This window comes from Cryptomeria japonica, chromosome 10 (genome assembly GCF_030272615.1).
Source record: "Cryptomeria japonica chromosome 10, Sugi_1.0, whole genome shotgun sequence".
NCBI lineage: Eukaryota > Viridiplantae > Streptophyta > Pinopsida > Cupressales > Cupressaceae > Cryptomeria > Cryptomeria japonica.
Window position 1 is genome coordinate 460835023 of NC_081414.1, and position 24890 is coordinate 460859912.

At 37.1% G+C, this 24890-nt stretch overlaps 1 protein-coding gene across 2 annotated transcripts in view; it reads right to left on the reverse strand.

Annotated features, from left to right (window-relative positions):
* The window catches only part of LOC131067516 (uncharacterized), a 195141-nt gene that overhangs the window by 124129 nt on the left and 46122 nt on the right, over nt 1–24890 (reverse strand). For both annotated transcript variants that reach the window (XM_058002548.2, XM_058002547.2), the window contains exon 6: nt 9956–10142. In XM_058002548.2, the coding sequence (XP_057858531.2) occupies nt 9956–10142 (187 nt within the window). The remainder of the gene's footprint in view (nt 1–9955; nt 10143–24890) is intronic.

Here is a 24890-nt window from a genome sequence, read left to right on the forward strand (position 1 = left end):
CGTTTCCACAATGGTACAATTACTCCTCTCCACAATGCCATATGTATGCACTCCCGAACTATCTTTTGTACCATGTTGTTGAAGGTAGTTTGAGAACTCCTTACTAGTGAATTCCCACCCTTGATCTAAGCAGATAGCCTTGAGAGAGTGACCAAATGATTGTTCTACAAGGGCTCAAAATGCTTTGAATTTGACATAGGCTTGATCTTTGCAAATCAAGCAATAGATGCATATATTTATGCAATAATCATCCTTAAAAACCGCAAAAAAAAGGCATGAATACGACTAGGTGTCATAGATCTGCATAGATTGATGTGCACCAAATCCAAAGGATAAGACGCTCATGTTTCTATAGCAGGAAAAGGAGCCCTATTTTGCTTTCCAGGAAGACAATTGGAGCAAAGAACTTATGTTTACTCCATGGGGGAAGGTCCAAGCCACAGGAGATTACCATGTCTCTTCTCAGATCAGATCTGATTGCCGCTAGTGAGAGTTTCTGCTGTTCATCCAATGCCTGATTCATTTTCCTTTTATTTATATTGATTCTAATTTGAGCTCTTCTTTTAGTTGATCTACTCTGGTTTTGATTCTCCCCTTGATCAATTGAATTGCCTCCCATATATATCTTTCAATGGGTCACAACTCTTTATCTACAAGGGGTACAACTCTTTATATACTGGGTCAGCCCTATGAAAAGAGGCACTGATCCATAAGAGGTCAGCCTCTAAAATTTTCTCAATAATCCTAGTTATTATTTTATTCATGAGATTAGTCATCCCTATTTGCCTGGTTATATTATTTATTTATTTATTTATTCTCTCTTTAAATCCTAGTCGGCCCTATTCCTTCAACCGTACAATGATTATTATTTATATGAATAGGCTATGATCAGTTCGGGTCATTTACTAAGGCAGGAAGGTAGGCCAAATTGAGATGACCAAATCATCTTTGAGAAAGAGTAGTGCATAATTGGACTTATTATAGGGGGGCTTGTTTTCATGAGTGACATCAACAAACTGAAACAATTTTTTGACCTGTAAGGCACAAGCAACAATGTCACCATTGCAAGTCTTGTCTTGAGCGAGACAAAAAATTTCACCATTATGTTAGTCAAACCCAACCTCGACTTGTGCTCAAGATAGACTTACTGATAAGAGGTTCGTTGTAAACCCTGCAACATATAGAATCTTTGTAAGTTGACACTTGTGAGTCTTGAGTGGTAAAGAAATATCCCAAATACCCTCTAATTTATAGGATGTCTCATCACCAAATGAAACTTGCCCATAACAGGCTGATAGGGTGTCATTGTAGAATTACTTTTGTTTTCATGGCATGTGTCTAGATGAGCCATAATCAACATACTAGGCTGGATTGTCAAAACTAGATACCTAGGTCTCCATAGCATGTAAAAATTATTCTTCATCGGAACTATGGAATCAACATTCCCATGTTACTTCTTGTGCTCTTTTTGCCAACAAGGATGCTTCTTCTTGTACCCTTGAGAATTCTTTTGTGGCTTTCGTTGGCTATATTCAATATTGACCCCGGAATTATACAAGCATTCACCAAGATTGTGTCTCTTCTCACAAATGAGGTACCACTAGCAAATAATAGTTGTCATGTTTTTATGTGTTAATACAAGCATGGGGTTGGTAATGGAGGCTATATCAAAAAACATGAACTCATCGACAATGTTAAGAGTGTGAAGATTGACTCATAATGTGCCACAGTAGCTACATATACAGAGTGATCATCCATGTGGAGAAATCATGTTTGGTGTTACGTGTCATATATGGTCAGAATGGTTGGAATTCTCATGTGCATGTCTATATGTATCATCTAGTGTGAAGGCACAAAGGTTGGATGGTTGTACAAACTAAAAAGGTTAGCATCGGATTGATGCATTGTCAAAGTGAGACATTAGAGTGATTGTAAATCAGTATGTTGTAGATTGAGACTTTGTAAAAATACCTTGTTGCAATGAATCCTTGATTCTAAATACTGTAATTGTGAATATTTTTTTTGAGGCACAAGGGTTTCCCACATAGATCATTGGGTCTTGTGTAATGTCGTGTATACAAATTGTTCCATCTCCTTCTATGAATGTTGTTAAATAGATTTTGCAAATTATGTTGACTATTATTGGTGCATATAATCTTAAGCCTCATCAATCCCAATCTATGAGTCATCTACAGCAAGGTGTAAATCCGCAACACTTTGATTGACTAAATATAAAGAATTGGAACGCTTACTTGTTGGCTGCTATTTTACCCTACACAGTTGGATGTAAACCCTCCTTAAAGTGACTATATAGTGGCTAAGATCTTATCATTGATAGTAAGTTTTAAAACATTCTTGTTGACTCAAATTTCACCTTTGGTCGATGGGTACAAATCAAAATATATTATGTAGGCTAAAAGTTCCAAGTGGGTATGAAACTCCTTGAAATAAACTAAGTATTGTTAACCCTGTAAGCTTCTTTTTTCATGTGTATGGCAATTAAACATTTCCTGTTGTTGATTAGAGCAATGGGATAGAACAATGATGCTTGGTAGTGAAATATGGTTGGGAGGTGGGCATTACCTTGCTAGATTTCTTGTTGTTGAATTGGATGGACAATATATTTGATGAGAACATGGTGTTAAATTTGCAAAGGAGTCATTTGGGACCATTATGTGACAAGATGTGTAATCAGCAAAGTTAAATATGAAGTTTGTAACCTGAAAGAAAAATGCAATAGTTCTACATTTAGTTAGTCAATTTCCTGAGCTTTAAAATCATTATGTGCCCAAAAAATGATTATGAAACTTGAGACAATGTTGTAGATTGAAAATCTTAAAAGCCATATCAGGCTTGCTATTTTACAAAGATTTTTGTACGTAAAATTCCTCACTGAAAGAATCACATAAAAGATCATCAAAATTCACATTGTTGTCTTGAGGTCTAAACAGATGCTATGTGCTGGAAAATGATATGTATTTAAAGATCTTGTCTTGTAGGGGATAGACTATTATTGTATTATGTTGCACTTGTTGTAGAGAAATAAGAGTAACAGATTGGGTATATAGTGTGTTGAAAGAGAGTTTTGTGAATGAATCTACATGGTTGAAGCGATATCCTAAGTACTCAACCAAGGCCGATCATATTTACCTTAAAAAACATTCAAGTCAATTTATTGCAGAGGAAGAATCAGTTTTATTTTTCATATTAGTAATGCTTGATCTTTAGCTTCATAATATGTAAGCTATTATGCATGTATAATGTTGCATATGCTACCTCAAATATGTTGTGTAAGCTCCTTTAGTCGTTCATGGCCTTGGGCTGATGCCCAAGACATTGAATTCTTTTACCCATCATCCCTTGTTGCTATGCTAGGTGTCCCAACAGTTGTGAAAGCCATCGCAAGTTGCTATAGAAACCATTGGTATGGCTGCACAAGTAATCTGTGTTGTGCTATAATGCAATTGCCACAAAAGCCAATAGTATGGTCTGCAAGTAGGCTAAGCTGTCATGCAAGCCATTCTCAATGGTTGTGCAATTAGCTATTGTAGTCGTGATTCGTCACATATTTATGTGCATGCCAATTGAAAAGTTGCACATATAATTTGAGTTGTTACACAAACCAATTTTATGGTTGCATAAATAGTTATATTTTTGTGCAAGCCACTTGGAATGACTGCACAAATAATCTTTGAGTTGCTTTAGTTATTAATAATCCTAAGTTGCTCGTGAGTTTTTGTGCAAGATTTTGTATTTATCATTTTCTTTAGGTATTGTCACAAATAGAAACTGGCCCTAGTTTCTTTTTGGAGATATGACTATGACTAGTATATTATTTAATGGAATAATAATTAACTCAATCTAACAAGATTACAAAAAATTATTTCAATAGACAGACCTGTTGTGACCTTTTTCACACATCACCCCATTGCAAATGGGGACCCTCTCTTTTCCTACTTTCTAGGGTTTTGTTAGTGTCCTATGACCTTTTGCTGCAGTTTCACCAAGCCCTGTCCAGTTTAGAGCATTTCAGGCCCTGACGATTGAAAGTTAGTTTTTGCAAGTTATGTGATTCTGAAATGCGAACACCACCAGAGTGCTTAGAGAGGCCAAAGGACGAAGATTGCGATTGATTTGGACGAATTTGGACAACTTTCTATTTTTAGAAAATTTGCTTTTTTGCTTTTTCCTATTTTTTAGGAAGTTTCGTTTTTGGCATTTTCAAGCCGATCCCCGGTATGGCTATTTTTAGAAAGTTTTTCCTGTTTTTTTAGGGATGTCTGTTTTTTGCTTTTTCGGGATGCAAACCTAGGGTTTACACTTGCACCACTAACCAGCTTCGACCGGAACTCGAAAATTCCAAGTTTTGACCTAAAAAAGCTAAATCCCTAGATTTTAGGCTTTTTTTGCTTTTTCATGATGCAAACCTAGGGTTTACACTTGCACCACTGACCTGCTTCGACCGGAACTCGAAAATTCCAAGTTTTGACCTAAAAAAGCTAAATCCCTAGATTTTAGGCTTTTTGCTTTTTCGAGATGCAAACCTAGGGTTTACACTTGCACCACTGACCTTTCGACCGGAACTCGAAAATTCCAAGTTTTGACCTAAAAAAGCTAAATCCCTAGACTTTAGGCTTTTTGCTGCTTCAGACAATCCACCTAAGCATGGATTTCAAATTTCAAGTTAATCCAGTTAAATTTGATTAAGCTGTGAAATTTTGAAATTTTTCTAAAAATCTTCCTGGCTAACGAAGGGTTTTTGCAAGTACAAATGAGGCTATCCAGAAGTCCGCCATGTGTTGAAGAGAGGCCATGTGGGAGCACTCACCAAAGTCCACCACTGTCCTGGAGGTCATGTAGGAGGCACCTCCAAAGTCCGCCATGCATTTGGAGGTCATGTAGGAGGCACCTCCAAAGTCCGCCATGCATTCGGAGGTCATGTAGGAGGCACCTCCAAAGTCCACCATGCATTTGGAGGCCATGTGGGAGCACTCTCCAAAGTCCGCCAAGGTTGGGAGGCTACGGAGGAGGAGTGATCAAAGTCCACCCAAGGTGGGAGCACTCTTCAAAGTCCGCCCAAGCATGTGGAGAAACCCTCCAAAGTCCGCCCAAGCTGGGAGCACTCTTCAAAGTCCGCCCAAGCATGTGGGAGCGCTCTTCAAAGTCCGCCCAAGCATGTGGAGAGGTGCTAGAAGTCCGCCCAAGGTGGAGAAGCCACCAAAGTCCGCCATAGTCATGTGGAAACCTTGTTAGAAGTCCGCCTATGAGGAGCAACCTCCAAAGTCCGCCATAGGTTGGGAAGATTTTTGAAGAGCAACCTCCAAAGTCCACCCAAGGTCTTCAAAGTGGTGGGAGCCTAGCCTAAAGTCCGCCACACATGTTAGGGAGAGCCATGAGGAGAGGCCTCCAAAGTCCGCCATGCCTTAGGGCTCTCTAAACTCCGCCATGTGGGAACCAAGTCCAAAGTCCGCCCAAGGTAAGGGGACTCACCAAAACTCCGCCCATGGTGCTGGTCATCCAAAACTCCACCCAAGGTGCTGCTGAGTGAATGGTCTTGAAACTCCGCCCTATCCTACCATGTTGGTGGCCAACCCTTCAAAGTCCGCCATGTTTTGGAAGAGGCCATGATGGCCAACACTCTAAAGTCTGCCATGTGTGTGGGGTGCCCAAGGGGTGAAGTCCAAAGTCCGCCCTATGCCTTAGCCAAAAATTCGCCTTGATTGAGCTTTGCTCAAAGTCCACCCTCCATGTTGAAAGGACCCTTCAAAACTCCGCCCAAGGAAGTAGATGCTAAGTATGATGTTGAAGAGCCTTCTCAAACTCCGCCATGCCTTGGAGAGGTAAGGAAAGTCCGCCCAAGTTTGAGGAAGATGAAGGTAAGCCTCCAAAAGTCCGCCTACACATAAAAGTCAAACAAAATCAACGAAAATACAAAGTGATGTCATGAAAATCCTTAAAGATTTCGTACTTAAATCCAAAATAGAAAGTTTTCAAAAGGAGAATATTGGAAGATTGATAAGGATTTCAAACTTAAATCCAAAATGGAAAGTTTTTTTAAAGAGAATATTGGAAGATTAATAAATATTTCGAACTTATAGCCAAATTGGAAACTTTTGGAAGATATTTTCTTTGAATTTGGAAACATGACAACACTTTCCAAAAGAATGAAGTTAAAATTGGAAACATGATTTTGAAGATTTTAAGGGTTTCTGATTGAGGATTTAACTTTATTTACAAATACTTCGTTGAAAACTTCATTTCTACACCAAGAAGTTCGAAAATATTAAGGAGAGCATAGTAAAATACTTTCAGTTTGGAGTTCATCTGGAGAAAGTTTTGGATATTGCTGGAAGTTAGATAAACATTTTTGACGAAAGTTTCACAGATTTTTGGAGAAAGTCAACCAGTATAAGGACGAATTATTGAATCTCTCCTGAATTTTTTAGTATTTTTGGAGGTGAAATTAAATTCATGATGCAGATTTATGTATTTTCTAAGTTTTTCCAGAGTTTGAGAAATGATTTTTAGTGAATTTGTTTGAATTTCTAAGAGAGGAAAATCATTTTTTTGGCTAAGTATAAGAAATTTTTGGAGTTATAGCACTCAGGTGTTGGATTGTGATCACAGTTATCTCGAAGGTTGGAGAACTTACATGTGAAAATCCCATTCTCATGGCTAAGTATGAAAATGAAGTGAAATTTTCCAAACACTTAGTCGTTCGCAGCCTCGATTTTCTTTAATCCAAGATAGATTTCTAACTTATTTTCCTTTGGTTTTACAGGTCGCAGGAGGAAATAGAAGCGGGATCATCATAGAGATCGCAGTTGGAGTTTCAAGCCAAACGAAAGATTGAGGACAAGTTCACAAGTCGCAGGAGGAAATAGAAGTGGGATCATCATAGAGATCATAGTTGGAGTTTCAAGCCAAACGAAAGATTGAGGACAAGTTCACAGGCAAGGTTCATCCGGGCGTGAAGATAGCCAAAATTTGGCTAAGTATGGGAAATGTTTCACAAAGAAAATTCCAATTTCCTCAATTATGATGAAGGCATGTCAGGGTATCGAGAAGAAGGACATGATCACAGCGAATGCATGAACAGCTTCATCCCATCATTTCATATTTGCAAGGGGTTATCTAGAGCTTTTACCCTCCTCCCACGCAACATAAATTGGCAACTGAAGGCAAGATCATCACAGAAAACACAAATGGAGTTTCGAGCCAAATTCAGAATTGAAGACGGGACCACGAGCAAGGTTCATCCGAGTATAGAGAGGGCCAAAATTTGGCTAAGTATGAGAAAAAACTTCACGAGGGGATTTCTTCTCCAAATTCGAGGCACTTGAAAGAATCTCAAGGCATCAAGAAAGAAAAGTTCTCAAACTTGGTGAAAATATGGAAAAGTTAGATAAACTTCCAACTTCTTGAAGGATTTCATCTCCTGAAGGAATTAAAAAAGACAAGCTCCCAAGCAGAATCAAATGGCGACAAGAAGGAATCAAATTTCCATACTTAGACGATTTCTTGACACAAATTGGAGAATTCAAGAAAGACATCCAACACGTTGAGGTGGCGCCTCATCATTTTCCAACCAATCAGATCACTCCAAGTCAGCATGTCCAAGTTCAATGAACCTAACTTATCCAGAAGCTTCTAGAAGGGCACACTTCACAATGCAACAACCTTCTATTGTCATTGATGGTTCATATTTAGAAAGAAGGACAAGTGTCCCAAATGTAATTAGTCGAGGGTAGTTAGTTTTGGGAAACCCTAATTAGGGTTTATAGCTTTCAATCTGGGCCCTTGATCACTGTTTGATCTCGGCCGTTCATTTATTCTTGAAAACTATATAAGGCTACCTCCTCTCATTTGGAGGGTGTGAGGTTTTCTATGTATTGTTGCTTAAGGTCATTTCCAGATAATATATTGCATGTGCGCTGCTTTGTAATCTCTATTATTTGAATGATTTGCATGGTTTCAATTGCCTCAACACTTAGTTAAAATTAATCTAGATTTGCTTTCATTGTTTTTAATTTGAATGAAGGATTTGATAAGTATCAATTGATGGTGTGTCTTCGCTCATACTTTTGGTAAATGGATGATTTCCATTCTACCGTGCAAAGTTAGTCTGAGCCTATCCCCTGTGCATCCCAACATCTCGATCATAAGCACAACCCATTGAAGATTGCACCGACCTTGTGTAGTTGTCCCTAGTGTGGCGAAGCAAGGTTTGGTTTCTCGAGAGCACCCAGTTGATACCGTCCCCGAAATTCGTAGGATTAGATTAGCCTTCCTAAACCCTATCTCTTTTTCCCTTTCTTTTGAAAGTCTAAATCCTAGAAAATTCCCAAAAAAAGAAGAAGAGCCTAAAAATGCTAAATCCATCTAAGTTCAGCAATTCAAGATACTTGTCAACGTAAGTCCCCCTTGAAATTTCAGCATACACTACCCAAGAAGCTATTCCACTAAAGTTGCTTGTTCGAACATATAGACCTTGGAATCAGTAGTGATTTTTCAGGAGAGGATAGAATACCTTCGGGTATCCTATCCTAATGTTTGGTAGATGATAAAACAGACACCAACAAGACCAAAAAGAACATCTACAACATCATCTTCGTTATTAAACTCAATTTTAATTTTTAACAAGGAAAGACTGATGAAAACTATAGTAATAACTATGTTAGGAAAACCACCTTTGTTTGCCCCAAATTTGTACAAATAATCCAGATTAGATTTTTAAATTCATTATTCACATTACCTCTATAAGAAAATCTCTAGATTTTCAAGTATACTAATCTGGACTGGCCAATGTGAGTATTGTTTCTTACACAATCCAACATGTTGAAGATTATTTTTCCCAACTGAGGGACAACATTAGATTATTTATATCATTAGTTAATCTATTATTAGTAATTACAATTTAGATATGTCTACTCCATCAAGATTTACTTACTAAAACTATACAGCTCGTGTGCTCATGAAAACCGTGTTGCTTTTATGTGAGGCGTGGAACTCATCAGAATACTGAGGGGAATGGCAGACATAGATATGTTGGCCAAGCAACAACTAATTCATATGATGCAAATGAAAAAATTGAACCCAAGAGAGTCAATGATTCAAAATCGAATAAGAGATAACTCAATTATTGATGTATGCAATTCTACATACAGGAAACCATTGTTATTTCGTGCGGGTGAAGAAAATTAACAATTTTTCTCAAGCTAATAACGGTGTGCAAGCCTAGGCAGGGGCCCTTGCTCAATTGGCTAAAGCATCTTCTTGCAGGCAAGAAGTCACGAGGTTCAATCCCCCATTTGTGTGGTACCAGCGTTACCACTCACATTAAAAAGTTTTCCCAGTGTACTGTACGTTATAGGGGGTTAAGCCAATTCCCGCAGTCTAAAAAAAAACAGTGCAAGCGTATGACAATATCAGGAATAGTGAAAAATAATGCACAAGTTGGTGTCAATATCAAATGGTTCACTAACATACATGGCTAACTATATTTCTATGATTTGATTGTAGATGGTTCATATATATAATATATCTAAAGCTAGACAATATGAAAAGGGAATATATTCAACTCACATAAAGGAAATGCAGGCAGTAGAATCAAAGCATTATTTAAATGGTTGATTAAACTATATGCGGAACAGAATAGGTCCACATGGGAGGCAACAATTATTTTCATAAATTCCACAATCAAAGACACCAAGTACTTTTTATCTGTGAACAGTCTACTACTTTGCACATCTCCATGGCTTCTAGAACCTATATGCTCACAACAGAAACACTCATTTGTACCTAACTTTATATAAAATTTAGAGAAAAAAATATTATTGCTTGATAAGGTGTTAAGATGCAAGAAAACCAATTAAAAAATAAAAAGTCTTAAAGGTAAACACAAGCGTGCATCAACTAAAGGTAAAAAAATGCGAGGAGGAACTAGAAGCAATACCGGAGTTGCACCTTGATTTGTACACTTAATAAATCCCACAAAAGCATTTTTCAGTGTATTCTGTACACTGTTCTGCACACCAGAAACCTGAGCTCCTCTTACAGGTTCACAACTTGGGGCTAGCTCAAGAAAAACAGGCAACACTCTCCCAAAAAGAGCAGGTCTTTTCTTTGCAATTGATGCAAGACTGAAATATACACCATACAGATAAAAATCAGAAAAATAACATGTCAAGCTGAATAATATAATTGATACATATCTTGATCGAGAGGGCAATAAAAATATAAGCCTTAACATATTCAATATAGTGTTATAAGTTGGGGAGGTGTAAAACATCAAAAAATGCTTACAGAAATAATGCCTAGAAACAAAACAGATTTCAAAGATCAGTCATAGACTAAATAAGCTCCAAGAGCTTGATATTAAGACAGGACACACATAAGTAGATCAACAGCAGTGAGTAATGAATATATCCCCATATTCCAATATGCTTTAACAATTTTAAACTAAGAAATTCCAAATATTAAATGCTCCCAATGTTAAGAATCCTTAAATTAGCAATAGGGGCCTAACACACCCTTATATGCTTGTTTATTTTAATAAAATAAACTATGTCAATGTAATAAATTAAAAACCTATTAATCTTGCAGACTCCATATTGTTTATAAAGAAATGAAATCTCCTATAATAACTTACATGTATGAGTTTTTTTCAAATGTTATATCCAGCCATATCCATATTAGGTATTTTTAAAAATAGTCACATCCATATCCGATACCATATCTATATCTGTATCTGTATCTGTGTCCATGTAACTTTGGTAGTATTTGTTTGTTGATACTTGATACCTTAATTGCGGACAGAGGGTCCAGTCCCTCGTATAAAAAATCGAATTCATTAAAAGCAGTCTGAGCACCAACTTTGAAAGTTGCAGCTTTAGCCAAAACCCTCACTGTTAAAATCCCTAAGAACTACTTCTACATACCAAGAACTTCAACTATTGATTCCCCCAAGTTTCCGGGACGAGGGGATAGGGAAACAGGTTTCCAGGACGGATTATTTTTTTTTGCCATTTTAGGGGATGGAGGGAATGGCGGAGGGAGCGGCTATATAAAAAAAAAGGGAAATTTTTAATTTCAAATATATTCATATGATAACAATGTAACATTGATAAATCTAAAATTTAAATCATTCATCACATACATCATACCATAGTTGAACTACTCACCAAAAGCAAAAACACGCCAAGGCCCAAAAAAAAAATCAGTGAAAACTCGGCAAAAACTTGGCAAAAAACTCAGCAACCTAAAAATTGCTTAAATTTAATTAGAAATGCTTTTTTTTTTTGCAAAATTCAATGAGGAGATGCATCCAATGAGTTAATAAACGAGTACACAAAAGAAACAAGCTGAGTCTAGATATAATTGATTGATTTAAATCTATGTTACCCCGAGTTTCTAGGACAGGAATGGACGGGGACGATGGGACGAGTTCCAGGACAGCAATTTTTTTTTCCAATTTTGAGGGCAGCGGAGGGACGGCAAATTTAAAACACATAGGGAAATTTAAATTTTCATATGAAAAATAGATAAAGCATGTATATATACATTATATTCATATGAAAACATGGATAAAGCAGCTATATGTACATTATAGAACCTTAGAATACCTCATTTGTGTTCAGAATTCATTGTCAATACTCAATATGCATTCATAATTCATAATTCATTGTCAATACTCAATATGCATTCATAATTCAAAATTCATTGTCAATATGCCAACACTTGTTTGATTTGCTGAAAATCTAATCGCTCTGCATAAACAATTATCGCCAGAAATAAAAAAAATTATCGCTCGTATGGCATATCCTTCCCTTTTAAATATATGAATATCATATGGTAACAGATGAAATATTTATATCATTCCCTTTTAAAATTTTAAATATATCATATAGTCAAACATGAAATATGGCCCAATATGATACATAAATATTTATCATTGCCTTTAATAATTTTTCGCAGTCTTGATCTTCAGATTATATTAAATTTTAATATAAGGCAACAATATTATAAATTATCGCATACTCAAGACTAATATTAATAATTTAATATCATTGCCTTTTGAATTTTTTATTAATTGGAACGATTTAGGGCAAATAATTTGGGGCCCACATTAGGTAAAAAAATTTAAACATATGACTTTTTTTAAATGTTTTTAACAAGCCCCAGCCGTGGGGGACGATTGTGGACGTCCCAACCATCACCCTCCATCCCCGAGACGTCCGAACGTCCCCCATGGCTAGGGCAAACGTCCCCTCATTTCCAAGACGTCCCTAGCAAATTCCCACATTTTGGGGAAAGGTGGGAAACGTCCCCTAGCCATTCCCAAGTCCCCAAAACATCCCCAAGACCGGGATAGGGGTTTTCAGGACAGGGACGCGACCCCAAGTTTACGTAGATTTAAATGCAAATTGGGTACAAAATGGCATCCTCTTGTGGAATGTTGATGGTTGATACTGGTAGACTGAAGCAAAATGAAATAGTAAACTGTTCTTGTAAAACTAAAAGTAAATACTACATCAAAACATTTTACATCTTCCTCTTCCTAACTCTAGTGAAAACCAGGGGAGAGATAGAACTAAAGGGTCTAGTCCTAGGAGTCCGATTTGGCTCCTCCATGGTTTCGTAGGCTAACCAAGACATTTAACTTTTAAGGGATCTTGATGATATTTGGCCTAGGCAGTTTTAGTTGCAAACATTTCTGAGGTGTTTTGATATGTTTTTTGGATACTTACTATTTATAGTAAGTCAATTGGGCCAGGCTTGGATCATCAGTGACAGTATCATGTCAATGGAAAATGTTCAATATCGACTACAGGATTTATTATCATTGATATGATTTATTTATGCATCAATAAAGTTAGATTATAAAGTTAAATATAACTTTATTAATGCGGTACTATAGTTAAGTGGGAAATATTTAAATAAAAAGGCTTCCTTATTTATTAACATATTGAAGACAAAATGTAAATGGGGAGTTATGTTATTTATCACACATTGGTGAGTTGGGTGAGTGAGCTCTTATGTGGGCATTATCAAGAGCTCATTTTCAGGTATGTTTGGTTATGTGATAATTTGATATTAGAATTTCTCCACAGTTGCTGGAGTAACAATGACAACCATTTTCAAGGGCAAAAAACCCTTGGGAATTTGTGAGTTGGACGGAAACCCAATACCACATCGAGAGGTGGATTCATCCAAAATTCATCATTGAGCTTATTTGCAGGTTTGGAATTAGTTTGAGCTTCAATCATCTAGGGTTTGGCATGGATTTTGTGAAGATTTTGAGGCTTTAATGAATAGTGACATGAACAGTGCCGCTACAGTGTCGATTGCTAGAGTGCCGCTATAGTAATCACTATAGTGATTGTTACAATATCACTATAGTACCCGCTACAATGCTCGCCTCCATTGTTAGCCTATTGCTGGTTATTCATTCAGATATAAAGACTTAATTTGGGAAGAAGCCTCATACCCAAGATTTCATGGTTACACCTCTATCTTAGGCGGCTATTCTTGGTGAATATTTAGCGCTTGGTTTGGGCTGTTATTTGCTGTTATCATTCTCAGACGTACCCAGATTTGTATCGAAGGTGTTGACAGTCCATTTCCAGCCCTATTCACTTCATTGTATGTCATTTCATCAAGCAGGGATTTACACGTATGTAATAAACTGGGTGTATTCTTGATTAGTCATTGAAAAGTGCAAAACAACCAACAAAACCAATTTAGTATTTGAGACTTATAAAAACAATTTTCAGAATTAAACCAAATCAAACGTAAGAGAAACAAAGCAAAACATAAACACAGTACATCTCGTCGAAAACCCTTTCGAGTAAAAAACCACTGTATTAAATGATTCTATTCACTTCACAAGAATGGGCTACAACTCAGATTACATGAGTGAGTTACAACTCATTGACCAAATCCACTTTCCAAAGCACCAATTCTGAACAACTAAGGCACCAACCTCTGTGAGGGAGCCAACTCTGAATTGATGAGGCACCAACCTCAATGAGAGCTCCAACTCTGATAACACTCAATAAAATTTGAACCACACATAGCTTCTTCAAAATCAAACTCCTTCACGACCCAAAAAACACAACTCCCTCATGCACTTCACAGCACAACAAATAGAGATCAGTCAATTACGTCTCTATTTCCAAACAGCTTCTGCACCAGAAATTTCATTACCTCTAGAAAAATAAAAACTCTTCAATCTATGATTGTTAATATTCCTTAACAGTTGTTGCACCCAGTTTTCAAAATCTTTTACAATTATCTTCACCAAATATATCACCCCACACTCACCTTTTACATAGTAATCTGAAGCCTTCACTATCAAAAAGCCACAATAACATTCACAGTCAAAAATATAAACCGCAGAATCAAGACATTTCCTAAACACATCTATCAAAAAGAAGTCGACGATGACAATTAATTAAAAACATCGCACCACCAACAAAGTATTTCGCACATTCTCCCAATAGCACAGAAGATTCAAAACAGAGCATCACGTCTTACATGATTGTGGCACCAAAAAACGTCTCATAAATGTCTAGGTAGGGAAAAAAACGTAAACCTCCTTCGAAAAGAATGTAGCAAAGATAGCTCGATACCCAGCAAGATAATATCAAATCATAAAAAAACTTTCATCAGTTTTGAATATGCCAAAAATAATATCCACTCCAAATCGCATGCTCTCCTTTTTCTAAAAAAAAAGGGACTCCTGCAGTTTTTACACCATCCACATCCCGTCTTGAGTGTTCACCGTGAGCCATCATTCATAGCTTGAAAATAAAAACATACATCTAAATCGTGTTTTATCAAATAACTTCAATTTTCACAAACCCTGCTGAAGAAATAATTAGCCGACACCTCCAATCATCGCCTAATCGAGAAACTCCGTTCCAACCAAAGATGTAAAAACTAGGTGCAAATTAAGTTAGCCTAGTTTGCTTCAAAAACAACACCAATCCCCAGCACACCCTATCTGAAAATGAAAGTTGTGTTCATAATTGCTGCTCCAGCCAAAAACGTAAAACATTTTCAAAGCGGTAAGGTTGTGCCTTAAACTTCTGACCACATCTGAAAAAGACGTTACAAAGATAGCACGACTTTCTTCCATCGCAGCACTTCATAAAATAAATACGCATCAGTTTTGGAGAACACAAAAAAAACGGCAGCTCAAAACTTTTTTAGTCATGCTCCCCAAAAATATCATGGTATTTGTATGCCTTTTAAAAATGAGAAGAAAATACAGCACTATATCACCCGGCATCCACTGAAGCACGATTTGCTTTGTGCACCCACGTTCAAACAAGATTCCAATTTTGACTTCAAAGTTCGTGCGAATTAATAGCAGCGACATCCTTCCCATAAAAAAAAAATTCAACACAAGCTGTTACCAAAAAGAAGGAAGGCAATTAATCAAAAGAGAAAGCCACTATCAAAAGTATGCGTATCAATAATCCCTTTGACAATTCAAAGGTGACATGGCAAGAAGTCTGACTTAGCAGCTGACAGATAGACAAGTAGGCACACACTGCGCTGATGCTGCTGATGCAGACACACACCCTGCTCAACCAGACACGCAGGCAGCTCTAGCAAGCATACAAGCACCTCAAGTAGGTAACCAAGCAGCTCAAGCTGCTCAACCAGGCAGACAAGTAGACAGCTCAACCAAGAAAGCAAGCAGCTCAATTAAACCTCAAAAAAACCTTGACATCAATGACAAAAATTCCAACAACACTCTCTCAGATCCTGGAACTTTCACCTTGAGCAGCATGACACTTAGGCGAAGTTTAGCAAGCCCTCTATTCCAAAGCTTGCTCAAGTCTCTGTTATGTTGTCACCAAAAGAGTAGTTTTCTGATGATGTATATGCATTCCTAATGATGGTGGAAGACACTAATCAAATGAACACTGAACGGGTCCAAATGTGATCATTTTTCCATATCAAATTTTGGATGCTACACTCTCCAATGATGTTACTTACCATTAAGATCCTTTGCCAAATGGAGTGAAGAAGCATGAAGAGAAAATTGCATTGACAGTGCTTTCCGGTGCTCATTTAGAACTGGCAATCCCTCCATAAGGGCCACATATATTCCCAACAAAGCAACTTGAAAAAAGATGGCCTACGGTCTACTGAAATTTGAGCCAGAATATCACATAGAGAAGTTGTCAAGGAGCAGGAGGAACTAGAAAAGGTTGGATCAAAGGAAAGGAGGACTTTTCATAAGGCGAGTCAAGCTTCCACAATCAGAGCGAGATTGAACCTGTACATTAAGTTTGAATGATAATGGACAAAGGCTGACACCACCAGCAAAAGGATTAAAATGACCGATTGGTTTTGATTCCCGAATTTAAAGCCAACGATAGAAATTCACATACTTGGTAATGTTAACATGGGAATTGTAATGTCTATTTTTATATATGTGATAAACCTCAAATGATGAATATCCAATTTGTAAAGAGATTCCATCATTCTCTAGAATCCTGCAGTATTTTCTTAAGGTAAAACACAGATTTTGCAAAACGACATCACTTGTAGTACTCCTTTAGGTTTTAAAGCATTGTTAACAGTGAAACCAAAAATCAGCATACTTTATTGAACGAATAACAAGTCTTTTATAGGTAACTACAAGGTGGTTTTCCAAATTGGGACTAACAGTTAAACTGACTCTAAAAATAGAAACTCCCAGTTCTATCACAAAGTCTCTAAAAAATTAAAAATATAACCAACTAAAGAACTCTCTAAATGTATAACTAACTCTAAAAATATAGTTGAATGACCGTTAATAAACAAACAGCTAAAAATAACAATTAAATATTCTAATACCCTCCCTTAATGATCATTCTATCAACTACCCAATCGATGACAAAATTTGCTTATCAAAAAGCATAGAAGGTCAACTACCCAACCGATGACAAAATTTTCTTATCAAAAAGCATAGAAGGTGGACTCCTCCTCCTCTTCAGAATCATCTGCAACATGAGCCTGCACTTGCTTCTAAAACCCTCCTTGGTTGGACTTCTGATCAGCCAACCTCTTTCTGCAGAACCTCTAGATATGTCCAAGTCCACCACAATAGTGACAAATGATTTTCTTCTTGAACCCCTCCTTAGGTGCACACTATCCTTTTTGCTGAGTGGACTCGCCTTTGCCTTTGTCCTTGGCAGTAAACGCCTCTTCTGCACTAGCCATGTCAACGCTGCTACCAAACTATTGTCTCCACATGGCTTGTTGCAATAGTTTATTGCACAACTCATCAAACATCAAGTCAACATTAGTGGAGGTAATGTTGAGTGTCTCAATAAAGTGTTTGTAGGATCTAGGCAAGCTCTTTAGTGTTGATCACGACCATTTCCTCTTCCTCCATCTTGCAACCAATGGCCTCCAATTGGTCACGAATATCCTTGATCTTCGTATGATGTTTCTGTAATGGCATCTTCTCATCCATCATAATTGAGAACAACATGTTCTTCAAAAAGAACACTCGGCTCTTGTTTGGAAGTCTCATGAAGATTCTTCAGAGGATCCCAAATCTCATTAGCTTTCTCGCCTGATGGCACTTCTGGAAGCATCTCATCGGTGACTAATAACTTCAACAACATAACCGCTTCTCGATTACGCTCATCAAACTTGGTCTGTCGTCGCGTGCTACTGCAGGATTAGATTCCTTAACCAGAACAATTTGGTCAAGGCACCGGTACTCAAAAATAGAAAGCATCCACTGCTTCCACATATTATAGTTCTTGTCATTGAAGCATTGACTACCTTCAACATGATGTTGGTGAACGACACCATCCCTCACATTTTCCTATGCACGAAAAAAGAGGCAAACTCGAGCTTTAAAAGATGCCAATTTTTCTATCAAAAACCAGGCAAAAACCTTCAGCAACAGCTGGTACAAACATCAAAAAATATGATTTTCAGGTCAGTCAGTCAAACCAATCTAGCACGAATCCCAAGACAAATTTGCATAGAATTCCAAACTTCATTTTTTAGGAAACACGATAAAAAACCTTATACAAAAAATTACACATGACAAAATCTTTTGATTTTTTTTTTAAACCAAGAAAAATTTTCTGAAAAATATAGAAAAATCTGCTGAAAACACACACTTTTGTTGGTCAGAAAAAACCCTAGGCGATGCGTTTGAAAAAGTAACCCTTTTCGCACATGGAAAGCAACAAAGAAAAATGCAGGAGCAAAGAAAAATCCGCATGACACGACAGAAAAGAACAATTGTCGCCCAAAAAAAAAGCTATGCGGGTTCCAACAAAAATAATTGCAAAAATCGTCCATCGCGTAGGTCAAAAAATTGCGCCCAACAAAAATTATTGCCGCCCAAATAATTGCAGCGAGCAAAAAAAAAACAATCGCAAGCCGGAAAAATTCCTCAAGGAAAAAAACCTGCCCAGGAAGATCGCACACTCAGAACAGAAATTGCGAAATGCAAACACACATGCCGACAAAAAATTCTGACACAAAAAAACTTTCGAAAATCCTTGGCAACACAAACCCTCCACAATCCAAAAAACAACAATCAGATTTTTTCTAAGTTACCGGGTTCACCCTTGGACCCCCCTGGTACCGGTCCTGGTTCGAAAGGGTTCCTGGTTCGGGTCCGGTTCGGACTGGGTTCGACCAGGGTTCGAAAAACCTAGAGGTGGTTCGTCCCGAACCCGGGTCGAACCCTGGTCGAACCCAAGCAGCTGGGCAGCCCAAAAAAGCAAATTATATGCAAAATTTAATTTTTTTTTGAATTCCGCCTACTAAAAAGTGAAACTTATATCCTAAAAGTGACTTCTAAAACATTATATTCACTCATTTCACCTCATTTGTGTTGCAAACATAAGTTTTATGAGAGCGGGTTGAAGAAAGGGTGAACAAAATTTGACTTCCAAGATCAAAGAGGAGTTGAAGACTGATGTTTGTTTTGTTGTTTATATGATGCTATGTGACATGCAAATTTTTAATTCATGCTTATAGGCTTCACAAATATCAATATATATATATATAAAGAATTACATGTTTTTGTACTAATGAACCCAAACGAACCCAAACCCCTTTTCAAAATTTTGCTGTACCGACGTACCGGGTTTTTCGAACCCGAACCGGTAACTTAGGATTTTTTCAGTAAAAAATATCTTTAAAAAACTCTAGAAATTATTTCCAGGTAGAAGGGCATGAAAAATCTTTTAAAGGCTTGTCACCCGCTCTAATATCATGAAACCAAAAATCAGCGCACTTTATTGAACGAATAACAAGTCTTTTATAGGCTACAAGGCGGTTGTCCAAATTCGGACTAACCATTAAATTGACTCTAAAAATAGAAACTCTTGGTTCTATCACGAAGTCTCTAAAAATATAACAAACAACTAAAGTACTCTCTAAAAATATAGCTGAATGACCATTAATAAACACGCACAGCTAAAAATAACAATTAAATACTCTAATAAACAGCTACTTAAGATAATTTTGAGCTATTGGTCCATATCAAAGTTACAAGACTCACAGGGACTCAACCCAAAGATTCAACCATTTTAATTAATATACAAAAAAAACACAAAATTTCAATACTTGTTTGGTTTATGACATGCCCATCTAGGATTTTAGAAAAATACGAAAAATGTTGTATGCCATGAAGGTCTATGTGGTTTTGACTGTCTTCATTTGGGCTGCCCCTGGACCCCATGAGGAGGCTGCCCCTTGTCCCTGCTAGAGGCGATGCCCCCAAACCCCTACAAAGGGCACTACCCCTCAACCCCATATTGGTGTTGCCCCCAAACCACCATCAAACTATAAGTCTAAGGAGGTCATAGGCAAATGATATATCACGATCCTAAAAATCTACAAAATGCATATCCCTTGTTGCAAATCTCTGCATCTTCACAATCAAAGCCACAACCAAGGATTATCTTGTTTCATACATTTGACAACTTCATTAGTGTACAAGGATTGCTATAAGCAAAGTTGGCATGCTATTGTCATTGTTTTGCTAAATACCAGTCATAGTTGGCAAGACATGTCATTTTCATAATGCAAAATGTATCAATCATGCCTTGCATAGACAAGGCATAGAACAATCCCATCTATTAGTACCCTAGCTAAGGTCAAAATAGAACACAACCATTTATCTTTCTACTTAACCATTCCTCTTTGTTAATGAGCTTGACAACAAAACATGCAATCTTGAAGGCTTCAAGAAAAATTTAAAAATATATTCCTCACTTGAATATACACACCAGTCACTGAAAGACAAACAAATATCATGGCTACATCATCATACAAGACCTATCTTAAACGCCAATGCATGACTTGTTGTGATGTTGGGATGAGTAATGCAAGCTCCTTTGAGCCATAGACTCATAATTCTAGTTTTGATATTTGCTTTGACGCAATGGATTTCATATTCCATGAGTTTTGTATACGTTTGACAATATTTATATATTTAAATGTGGTATTTCCTTCAGCTAAAATTTGTGTTTATAGTTATTTGATTGAGTATACTTGTATATGTGATCAAAGTAGCTTAGATTTGATGCAGTTATTGTGTCTTTAAGGTTTATTAATTGAAGGGTACATGAAACAAGTTTTGAATTCTTAAAATCTCTTAATTCCTTTGGTTTTTCAATTTGCCGAGTTTGCGCCGAGTCTAGGTGCCAAGTCTGACCGAGTCTAAGCTGAGCTCGAGTCTTGTAACTAAGGTCCATATTGATCCTATAATTTTGAAATCATTGAGAATTGGTACATCCCTTGTTAGCTTTTTGGATATATACGTAGGCTTAGCTCAGAAACATATTTGAACCCCAATCTGTATTTAAAGTCAAACATATCAAACTCTCACTATTGCTCAATCTATTAGCTCTCTAAGCACACATACAACTTATTCATGAGAACTCTTGAATCATTTCAGCAATCACCTCTAGTGCTTTTTACTTGCTCTAGCACAACTATACACACTCAATCTCATTTCCTTTCACATTTCTCAAGGCTTTAACACTATGGCATGGTCAAGCAGTTGCTAGTCATTTGCTTCAGATTATCAACACCTTCCTCTCAAAATTTTGTTACATAGCCTTGAAAGTCCAGGAAGTTGGTGGGAAATCTGTAGTGCACCTAATACAAACACATTGTTGTGCACCAGTAAGCGGAAAATGGCCTTACTAGTAAGACTTCGCCATTTTGTGTCTTCCTAAACTGATTACTACAGACAAATCAATTACTATATATTAAAGTCTTTCTCCTAGTCAGAAGTTTGTGAAATAAACAAAATCAGTACCAGGATAGATTCCCAAAAGGGAATAAGGGAGCGGTCCAAATACAAGCCATTAGGATAGCAACGGGATTAAGGAGGATAGGAATTACGTTTGTATTAAAAACCCTTGAAGAGAGGCGATCAATTTAAGAGTTGATATTAACAATCATGGCTCAATCCTATTTGGACAGCAACCTCCTCTAGAAACATTAAGGATTAGTTAAAGCAAATGATAATAATGTGAATGGGCGGTTTAGTCTTGAAGGGGCACTCCTCTTCTTCAGCGGTCATCACCTTGAGAACAGTCATGAGTTCTCACCATTCGATAGGAGGGTAAAAGAATCCAACAAGCAATCAATGAAAGGGAGGAAGAACAAAATATTTTCAGAATACTGAGCATCGATCAGAAACGATTCGAAAGTACTTAGCACTCAAGCAGATTAAGATTACCGTTTCAGACTGCAACCTACCAAGTCAGCAACCCATGTGTGGGGTATGACATGTGTATATATGTAAATGGCCTAATAATTATGCATTATTAAATGTTAGATATAATCTCCTTGCTGATTGTACGTAGATATTAATATCTTTGCCATGTCTTTGCCTGTATATATGTAATACATATGACAATTCCCTTAAGGAATTCCTATCCATTGGGCTATCTCATTTTGGAGGGGAATCGTGGTACATACGAAGGATTGCAAGCAGCTAGGAAGCCATGCTGGTAAAGACACCCCAGGTGGGGCATGGAGGTGAGAATGGAGATTCTCATTCCGTACTCCTAGGCTGGGTGGAATGGCTCAAGGCGCCTTGTATGGTCTCCCAACTGATGCTCCCAAATGATGATCAGTTAGTTGGATAGAACTTCAAGGGAAATTCCATATGTACATCTTGGATGTTACAATAGTAAATCTGAATTCCATTTGTACAATATTGGTTTATATGTCTATTTATCTTGTGATATTAACCTAGTTGCAAACCCTACATCGGGATACTGAGATAACAATTTCCATTTATAATCATTATTCAAAACCTGAATGAAGAATTTTAGGGCAGATTAGGTTAAGTCCCAGTACAGGACATTATAATTGGTATCAGAGCAATGATCCTGCCATCCTGCAAGGTAAGGATGAATCAACAAATGCATTCTAGTCGATGAGAAATCTAGCAATTAGTGAATTGACGTGTCTGCTTCGTGTCTGCATATATTTATGCGTATGCTTCATGTCTTTATGTGTATGCTCCGTGTTTAATGCACACCTGATGTCTACTCCATGAATGTCTATGATTACTTTATGCTTAATAATGATGGAAATGCTAAGTACAAGATCTATTGATGCTTATATTGTTAAACAGAAATAATACTAGGTCAATAGAGATGAGCCAATACAACAGCATGTTTACAAGAACAAAAGCAGTAGCATTAAATGTTTGTTAGACTTGACATTACAGAGCTGATAGATCCCCTAAAAGCCTAGTTTCCATGGCTTTTAGAGACTAAGAGGACCTAAACTATGAAAGTATAGGAGTGTATACTCTTTTGTTGACTGTAAGAAATACATGGCAATCATGAATAGTGCAGAAATTCAAAAACTAACCTCAAAAGAAAAAAAAATCATATTTATGATATTCACTTGACCCATTCATTCAAGAATGACAAGCAAATATGAAATCCTGGATCAAGAAAGGTTCATGATACAAAACTAACAAACAGTTTCAAGTACCATTGCAAGATGGTGGCATCAAAATAAATAAGCTCATCACTCTGAGCATCAGACCTAGAAGGATCAACCACTGCCAATAACACGATTCATTGATCATTATCCAAAATCAAAATCATGATTTGTTAGATTCCATCATTGATATCTAACTAATCAATCTCATGCATGAACAAATCAATCCTTAGCAAATTCAGGTAATACAACTTTAAGGATGAGTAACAAACTAGGAACCATGCCAAGTTCCAACTCTTGGTTGTGTCGTTTAGATACCTCAGTTTGACAGGAAGACAAAAACATACCTTAGTTCAAGTTTGCAAATTGAGATAATAGCAGAGCTGTGCACAACTCTGAGGGTTCATTGAGATCATCATGATAACGAAAGACAAGTGAATGAAATGAAAATTGACATTTATTGAGGACAAGCAATCTTGGGAAGGGTGGACTTTCATGCCCCCGCAAGGATATATCTCCATTGCACCTTTATACAAACGCATTGCTGTGCATCATTAATCGGAAAATGGCTTTACTAGTAAGACTTCGCCATTTTCTGTCTTCCTAAACTGATTACTACAGACAAATCGATTACCATATATTAAAGTATTCTTCCTAATCAGAAGGTTCTGAAATAAATAAAATCAGTACCAGGACAAATTCCCCAAAGCAACGTGAGATAAAGAGACACAGGGTCAAATGGAATAAGGCAGCAATCCAAATACAAGACATTAGGATAGCAACGGGATTAAGGAGGATGGGAATTGCATTTGAATTACTAAACATTGAATAGAGGAGATCAGAATAACAGTTGATATTAACAATGATGGCTCAATCCTCTTTAGACCGTGATCTCCTCTAGAAACATTAAAGATTAGTTAAAGCAAATAACAATAATGTGAAAGAGCAGTTTACTCTTGAAAGGACACTCCTCTTCTCCAACGGTGACCACCTTGAGAGCAGTCATGACTTCTCACCATTCGATAGGAGGGCATAAGAATCCAACAAGCAATCCAAGAAAGGGAGGACAAACAAGATATTTTCAGAATACTGAGCATCAATCAGAAACAACTGGAAAGTACTTAGCACTCGAGCAAATTAAGATTACCGTTTCAGACTGCAAATACTAAGTCAGAAACCCACGTGGGGGGTATGACGTGTATATATGTATATGGCCTAATAACAATGCATTATTAAATGTTAGATATAATCTTCTCGCTGATTATATGTAGATATTAATATATTTACCATATCTCTGCCTGTATATATGTAATGCATATGACAATTCCCTTAAGGAATTCCTATCCATTGGGCTATCTCATTTTGGAGGGGAGACATGGTACCTATGAAAGATTGCAAGCAGCTAGGAAGACACGCCGGTAAAAACACCCCAAGTGGAGCTGCCTGTATATATGTAATACATATGACAATTCCCTTAAGGAATTCCTATCCATTGGGCTATCTCATTTTGGAGGGGAGACATGGTACCTACGAAGGATTGCAAGCAGCTAGGAAGCCACGCCAGTAAAAACACCCGAAGTGGGGCTGGGAGGCGAGAATGGAGGTTGTCATTCCGTGCTCCTGGTCTCGGTGGAACAGCTTGAGGCGCCTTGTATGGTCTTCCAACTGGTGCTCCCTAATGATGATAAGTTGATTGGATAGAACTTCAAAGGGAATTCCATATTGATGAGAGCAAATAATGTTCCATTTTAAACCATATTCTAGCCTATTTCTTGCACCCTCATAACCACTTCCACATTCCATTCCCATTCCATATCATACCATTTTGTCAACTTTATGTTGCATATGGTTACGTATATATAAGAGATATTTAATCTAGTTTTCAGATTAAACTATGAAAATTAATTATTGATTGATAAGCATCATGATTTCAA